Source organism: Cibotium barometz, chromosome 62, assembly GCF_041138505.1.
Source record: "Cibotium barometz isolate CiBa-2024 chromosome 62, ASM4113850v1, whole genome shotgun sequence".
Taxonomy (NCBI): Eukaryota; Viridiplantae; Streptophyta; class Polypodiopsida; order Cyatheales; family Cibotiaceae; genus Cibotium; species Cibotium barometz.
The window spans coordinates 3,662,024-3,670,004 of NC_141107.1; the positions used below are offsets into that span (position 1 = coordinate 3,662,024).

The 7,981-nt window shown below is 41.3% G+C and overlaps 1 protein-coding gene across 6 annotated transcripts in view; it reads left to right on the forward strand.

Moving 5' to 3' along the window:
* Window positions 1-5,647, forward strand: part of LOC147604029 (serine/threonine-protein kinase Nek3-like) — a 6,521-nt gene extending 874 nt beyond the window's left edge. Inside the window, exons 3-16 of one of the 6 annotated variants that reach the window (XM_086795747.1) lie at window positions 486-695; window positions 868-934; window positions 1,071-1,136; window positions 1,445-1,491; window positions 1,632-1,677; window positions 1,831-1,911; window positions 2,070-2,112; window positions 2,243-2,292; window positions 2,484-2,565; window positions 2,645-2,694; window positions 2,833-2,906; window positions 3,027-3,078; window positions 3,291-3,905; window positions 4,123-5,647. In XM_086795747.1, coding sequence (XP_086651873.1) covers window positions 580-695; window positions 868-934; window positions 1,071-1,136; window positions 1,445-1,491; window positions 1,632-1,677; window positions 1,831-1,911; window positions 2,070-2,112; window positions 2,243-2,292; window positions 2,484-2,565; window positions 2,645-2,694; window positions 2,833-2,906; window positions 3,027-3,078; window positions 3,291-3,905; window positions 4,123-5,430 — 2,697 coding nt within the window. In that variant the 5' untranslated portion in view covers window positions 486-579 and the 3' untranslated portion in view covers window positions 5,431-5,647. Of the gene's footprint in view, window positions 1-32; window positions 696-867; window positions 1,034-1,070; window positions 1,137-1,444; window positions 1,492-1,631; window positions 1,678-1,830; window positions 1,912-2,069; window positions 2,113-2,242; window positions 2,293-2,480; window positions 2,566-2,644; window positions 2,695-2,832; window positions 2,907-3,026; window positions 3,079-3,290; window positions 3,906-4,122 lie in introns of those variants that run through there. The other 5 variants (XM_086795744.1, XM_086795746.1, XM_086795745.1 and 2 more) reach the window with 5 other exon arrangements.
* The last annotated feature ends 2,334 nt before the right edge of the window (window positions 5,648-7,981 follow it).

The following is a 7,981-nucleotide window of genomic DNA, read 5'->3' on the forward strand; positions in this document are numbered from 1 at the left end:
AGCAGCTCACCGCCATGGCCTACCCATACTAGGCTCTACAGTAATACCCTACTTCTGCAGCAGAAAACGCGTCTCTTTCTACTTCCTGGCACCTGCTTACTCACTTAACAGTGTCAACACTCTCGCCAGAGTTTGATCATAGTCTATTGTTCTTGCAAGTTGTTTACCTTCTATCGCCATTGCTGTTCAGTGCTCCTCTCTCTCTCTCTCTCTCTCTCTCTTTCTCTCCAATTGGCCAGCGCCCGCCTCTCTCTCTCTCTCTCTCTCTCTCTCTCTCTCTCTCAAAAAGCTACCCTCTCTTCAGTACCTTAACCTTTGATCTCAAAATAAATAAAGTAGTCTCACGCTCCTAAGCAAAGCTTCGTAACACGGCACCTATATACAGTCTCCGTGTCGCTTTACCCAAAGGCAAAGAAAGAAAAATAAAAAGAAAAGAAAACAGGGAAAAAATAAAAATTTCTTCTTCTAACGCAACGCTCTCGCAGAACGCAATTCTGGGACAAGGTTAGCTGAGCTGAGGTGAGCTACAACCAATGCTCTAGTAAAGAAGGAAACAGAAGGGCAAGTTCATCATCGACCATGAAAGAGAAAGAGATGTCTTCTTCTAGGATGGATCAGTATGAGATCATGGAGCAGATTGGGAGAGGGGCATTTGGCTCAGCCATCCTTGTATACCACAAGCTGGAGAAGAAGAAGTAAGGAGGCTCACTTGCACCTTCCATCCGTAGAAACTTGCATTTTTCATCTCTAATCATTGCATCCTCTAACTAGCCTTTGGTGCTGTCCTGTGAATCATATTTATGATCATATATGGTCCATTTGCTTGTGTCGTTAGGAAGACTCATCTCATCTTCTCATATTGGACAGGTATGTCCTCAAGAAAATACGCCTTGCTCGCCAGACAGATAGATGTCGTAGATCAGCCCATCAGGAGGTGCAGGCATTCATCACCTAATCAAATTGATTCTTTCATCACAGGATTTTGCAAACCAGTTGATGCATCTTATCTACAAGGCTTGGTTCTGCTCACTAGGTATGACATTTTTCGTCGTTTGCTTTTTAAAATGCAGATGGCCCTAGTGTCCAAGGTTGTCCATCCCTACATTGTGGAATACAAAGAGTCCTGGGTGGAGAAGGTTGGAAATTCTCCCTGTAAACTGCGTAGCTATTACATCTTCAATGATTTGAAAGTGCTTCTATTTCTGAGTTTGCTTTCTAGTTACATTTTTATATGACAACCTTGAAAGCTCTGTTTTTGACACAATACTGTTTCAATAATGCCTTATGGTCCAAGTTAGGAGCTTCCATGGAGTCTTCACAAGTTCCAAAGGCTTGGATTATACACTTTTCATGAACTACATCCAATGTAATCACATGTAGACAGTCATTTGCAGATAACAGGAATTTGTATGGGTTCACTGATGACAGTTTTCCTCCTGTGTAGGGTTGCCATGTGTGCATTGTTCTATCGTACTGTGATGGTGGAGACATGTAAGTCCTATTCGTATATGTAGAAGAAGAATTTTGAAGGATGGTTGATTTTAAGCTTATTGTTAAGTTGATCTTGCTTGCTGTCCATACCAAGCATGTAAGTCATGATGGATAACTTGCTTCTGATAATTGGATCACAGGGCTGATTTAATCAGAAAGTCGAATGGAGTGTATTTTCCAGAAGAGGTTTGTGGCTCATTCACATGAAGAGTGAAGAGAGTGACTTGAAATATTAAATGCTCTCTATTTCTTGATGGAGTGATTGGAAATTAAAAGGCACAGACATCAATCAAGTGTCATCTCCTCACATGAGTGCATTCTGTGTGTACCCCCTTGCAGAGATTGTGCAAATGGATGGCACAACTATTACTAGCTGTGGATCATCTTCATTCAAATCACATACTCCACCGTGACCTCAAGGTGGGTAGCATATTAACGATCTGGAGACACTGTTTTGCTTTGTGGTAAGCAGGGCATTGCAACTAAGATTGGGATTTAGAAGTCACAGAGCATTTAGCAAGGTGTTTTTAAGTGTTACAAATGTTATGTAAGCTAACTTTTGTACTTGTCCTTACCAGTGTTCAAACATCTTTCTGACAAAGGAACAGAATATCAGGCTAGGTGAGGATATAGATTTGCATTTCTTTTGGGTGTGCAAATTTGCAAAGTGAGAATAATTTTCTATAGTAGCAATTTTGGAGGTTTTTGGGTCTTGATCATCCTTTCATGTCATTGTAACTTTTGGTTGCAGGAGACTTTGGTTTAGCAAAAATGTTGAAAGCAGATGGTCTCACTTCCTCTGTAAGTCGGTCACAACAAGTTTTTGGCTAGTAGCTCTATGTCATCAACCTATATAGTGATATGAGAGCCTTTGAAAATGCAAGAGGAGTGTCTTTGAGAGCTGGTTGCATTGTCTTGTTTTCTATAAACATGTCAAAGAAAGAGGGCAGTTACATGGTTTCAGCTCTCTTATTACCATGTGGTGGCAGCAGGTGGTGGGGACCCCGAACTACATGTGCCCTGAGCTTCTTGCAGATATTCCTTATGGGTTCAAGTCAGACATATGGTCACTAGGTGGGTTCCTTGTGGGCAATTCTTTTTCTTTATTTGCACCAAGCAAGGGGACTCTGCTGATACCATGCATTTTACACAGGATGCTGCATGTATGAAATGACTGCTCACAGGCCGGCATTCAAAGCATTTGTAAGTGTACCCATTTCATGATGCCTCAATTATGAATGATACTCTCCTTTTTTCAAATCTCTGTTAAAAGCCTTGTGTGAGTGGGGATGGAAGCAATACAACAGTTGACTTTTTGTTGGGCTGGAACTTTGTTTGCAGGATATGCAGGGTCTGATAAGCAAAATAAGCAAGTCTAGCATTGGACCTTTACCTGCCATGTATTCTGCACCCTTGTAAGTGGAATGCTGTTGTGCATTTTGATTGAGTGGAACTTGCCTGTACTCATGCTTTCATGGACTAATTATCGTGTTCTGATCTGAATATCTCGATTCATATGCTGACATCTGTTACAGGAAGGGAATCATCAAAAGCATGCTGAGAAAAAACCCAGAGCATCGACCGAGTGTAAGCAATATTTCATGGATTGTCATTTGGACTTACCTTTCTTATGTATTATGTATGCTATTAAAAAAAAAACATTATCAGTATGAGTGGTACTCCATGCCTGGTTCTCTTTGCTTAACCTTGCTTGCCTTTGGTCTTAAACTTGTTAAGAGCATTTAGTTTGAAATAGGGTCTTGCTGTCCCTTGGAATTTATATCACAGATCCATTGCAGGCTTCGGAATTGCTCAAGCATCCTCATTTGCAAACCTATGTCAGTCAATGCCAAATGCAAGCGGGCTTTCGGCTCAGAGCTCCTGATCGACAGTTGCGAACTTACCATCTTGATGATGATACTGGTGATGAAGGCTTGTACACCAGCCACATGAGTAGCATGACTGGGAGAAGCAGCTCTCCTAGAAGAGCTTATGATTATGGTTCTTCTAGGGTGCCCATGTTGGACTCCAACTTACTAGCTGATCTGAATGGAATTGAACCTTGTGACTGGCCACTTTTCCATGAAAACAAAGATGCATCCAGAACATCGAGTCAAAGTTACATGTTTTCAACAAATGTTAAAGGTGAACTCAACAATACAGCATGGGTCGATGAGCTAGAGAGATGCTATAATCTAGGTCTTCTTGAAGAAAATCAAGATAATCATTTCAACTTCAAAGATGAGGGCGTGCTTGGGAAGGTTCAGTCAAATGTCTCTCCTGCTACCTCTGGGCGTATAAGCAAAGGGCCTTCAGCTGTGGGTAGTCCTCAGGCACCGAACCGAGCTGTTGGTGTGGGTACTCCACGTCAGAGGTTAGAGTCTGCTAAGAAAGCACATCAAGGGAGGCACTCGGTAATCTTCTCCTGTATATAACATGCTTGGAACCCTGATTTTTGGCTGTTTGTAGCTTGAATATTTGTTTATGCCATCAAAACATCCCTCAACAAATAATGGAGCTTAACTCATGCCTCATTAAGCATTGTTCTGCTCTAGCAGCTGTGGAGTTGGAAGTCTAATACATGCTTGTTGATGTTGTCTAATGCTTGCTTGTTGATGATGTGTATGCCAGCTGCCAGGAGGAGAGGCATCGCCTGGTGTGAAGCTTCAGGCAGATGCCCCAGATGAAAGGTCACATCTGACCAGACAAAGACCAAGTGTCCTGGGTACTACACGAAGAGCCTCCTTGCCTTTTCCTGGCAAAGCAGCCAGTTCTTCACGCAGAAGCATCTCTCCCATTAGAAACACTCCAAATCTTCTAGCGGCAGGTAGCCCAAAGAATACAACACCTAAGTCAGGGAGAACCCCTCTTAATTACAACATGCCAACTGTGTCAGACACTACACAGAGATTGACTGGGGCAACTAGAGGTGCAGCAACTCCTGACGTACATTGTACAATGACTAAAGGTCTTGTGAACTCCACATCTGTGAGACAACCTAAACTGATACCAAATGGAGTCCCAAAACGAGTAGCTGTTGGCCTGGATGCAAATCAGTCCCCTGATGTTTCTGTAAATGCTCCTAGACTAGACTTGATACCACAGTTCTCCCTCAGTACTCATGATACATTGCCCATTAGAAAGGGTTTGAGCAACCATGAAAGGAAGAGGACTGTGCAGGGAGCTATTTCCAAGTTCCAAAAAGATCCAGCTACGGTTGAAGCACAATGCTCTTCTAAGACAGCCAATGGAAGGGTGAGCGATGCTCATTGTGGTCAATCTGATCAAGCAAGTCCTTCGAGACCTTACAGAGGTTATGACCTCTATGACTACGAAGATAAAACCCTGGAGAAAGGGACAATTGAGGTCCATGAGAAAGCACCAGCACCTGTCCAACATGCATACAATGATGTGATACATGTGATAAGGCACAGCACGTTCAGGTTTGGATCAGACCATCCAGCTCATGATGACATTGATGATGGTGCTACAGAAATGAGCTTCAACAATGTGCTAGATATGCCCAAGTCTGAGGTGGACATGTTCTCTATGCCCACAAGCAATGCCAACACTATCATCACCACCACCAATGGTACTAGTAGTCAATGCATGAATGGTGCCATTAGTAGTAATTTTTGTTCTTTGGAGGAGCAGCAGCACCGCCATAGTACGGGTGGCAGCACTGGGGGGAGGGCATCCAAGGGGATTGATGTTAAGTCATACCGTCAAAGAGCAGAGGCTCTTGAGGGTTTGTTGGAGCTCAGTGCGCAGCTACTGCAACAGCAGAGATTCGAGGAACTGGCAATTGTGCTCAAGCCCTTTGGGCGGGGTAAAGTCTCCCCCCGAGAAACTGCCATCTGGCTCACCAAGAGCCTCAAAGGCATGATGCTCGATGACAACCAATGCAACAGCTCTATTGGAACAGCCAACACAGGATGATCCCTATTTCATGGTTGTCTTCTTGTACTTAATACAAGTATAGCTTCGTCTCCCTCCTATCAGGCTTCAACCACAGCTGTAGATCTTGCCTACCACATTGAACTGGTTGGCATGTGTAAGCCAAGCCATACCAATCTTGTACAACTGAAGTTCTTTGAGAATCAGTACTGAGGAAGGGGGGCAGCAATTTAGTAAATGCTTAACTTGGTTTAATTTCTGTTGTATGAGCAGGGTGATGTGATCCTTAATTTCACGAGTAATTATGCATATGAAATGAGAGATGAGCAGAGTAGCCAAGCCAGTGGACCGCATGATTGTACTCTTGAATTGCAGGGAGGGGACTTGTACCCTGGATCTCAATTAGGAGCTTGACATGAAAACCACTATGCCAGAGGCCAAATGCAGGTGCCTATGCTTGTCGTCCCCTTCAAATCAAAACAGAATTTAAGCAAGTGTTGAAGTAGGGCAGGAAGAGGTGACTAAAGACGGGGGAAGAAAAGTACTGTAGGTTGTATAGAATTTTCATACTTTTGCATTTGGAGACTGTTGGTATTACGTAGAAACATAACATTCTATAGTGTGCAGATCATAGAATATGGAAGAGGATAATATAAGGCACCCCATAGTGTAGGATAAGGTAGATAGGCCTCCCTCCCTTTAGTTTCCACGCGGTATAATCAGCCTCTTTTATGTCTTCCATGCTAGGCACTGCTGGACCTTAGTGAGCAAGACCAAAACATATTAGTTTAACCACTCAAAAGTTTAGAATTTGATTAACTTGTGCAAGTTTAATGAAACACTAAACTTGCACGTCATAGATTAGTTACATTTACTTGTTCCTAGACAAATATTTAATCTACATATGTTTTTGGGCATGATATGTAAATTACTAAGATTTGGTATTATGTAAAATGGCATCCAAGCTATTGATTGGAGAGGAAAGGAGTTAGGATGTCAACACAAGTAGGCATGCAACATAGTACCTTATACAAATTGTAGTGTTAATTAAGTGTGTAGTCCTTAATTAATACAATGATAACATGATAAATTGTGTGAATTAGGGCACTTCTCTATATATTATCTTAAGGAAGGGTTTCACAAAGTTACCATCCGGCAAGAATTTGGAGGTTTGGGAAGGGAGAAGGAGGTTTGGGTAGAATTTGAATTTGGAGTCTCAAAAGGCATGCAAAGCATGGGTTGCCCACTAGTCTTCTTAAAAATGAAGACAAACTTTGAAATCTTCACTTGTGTTGCATTAAATAACATTGACATTTGTTGATATACTTGTATTTTAAAACTTAGTAGTGAAACTTATAATTCTTGTAATTGAGAAGGGATAGGGAGTATTATTATTGCAAGAAAAGTAGGAGTAAAACAAAGTTAAAATCTCTAAGGAGGAACTTTTTGTGCAAGTGTTGGTTGGGAGTATGCTTTCTAATGTGCAACAAGAGGAGATGATTGTTACTTACATGGACATTGTCTTCCGAGCATCCATTGAGACGTGTGTAACTTTAAAACAATGTTAAAATTAAAATTATCAATACTTTGAAATAAGTGAGTGTTAACCACTCTTGTTAACATGGTCTTACTTGCCTTACTTTTGTAGGTGTTTCACCATTCTACTTTTTGTAACCAATGCTTATCTTTTGTAAGATGTCACTAGATCATATAAATCATCTTTAAGGGGAAGTTTGTGAATTCATGTATATACTTGCTTAGGCTCGAAAACGAGTACCATGGACTATTTTAAAGTCATGGTTAGCCAAGTGTGAATACTAGTCACTTGTATATACAAGACGCATGCTTGGATGGGAATGGTAGTGGGTTCTCTCTCATAAGCTTCTCCTCTCTTATTGCCTCTTATGGGTGAAATCCACAATGCAGGAATTCTTCTTGTCTCCATCAAGGTGGATCAAGCTCTTTATCCACACCTTGTAGTTATGGAGTTCTTTGGGTGCAAAGATTTAGATGAATGGGCTAGCACATCCAAATTGGGAAGTTGTATTTGTAGCTCTTCGGTAAAGTTATTAATGGCACATGTTTTGAAAAAGGCTAAGTAAGTAATTGAACTGAACATATATAGCCTTGTGATCGGAGAAAAGTGTAAGAGCTTAGCTTTAAATTTGATATATTTCAAGCTATTAGGATCACCCAATATTGCTCGGTGTTGAGAGATCACACTCTATGGTATTAGAGCTTTAGGTAGATACGTTTGTTTTGTTGTTTTCAATCTTGTTTGCATTAGGCCATGATTTTTAGGTTGAGAAGGCTTCGAATTCATTTCATTAAGTCAAGGGATAAGGGATTTTTTAGCCTAAGTGAATTGGAGTGAAAGGCACTCCAAAAACCGTGGCGGCTAGAGGTTATAAACTTGTGGATTGGAGTGTTGCAATTGTGTTTCCATGTTCTTACATTGCATTAGGAAGTAAAACCATAAAAAATAAATCTAGAAATAAATATTAAGCATTTCTTTTCTTGCGTAAACCCGACGGTCCTCCTCATCATCTTCACTGGCTTCTTCCTGTGTAGTTGGCGATGCTCATTGAGATCC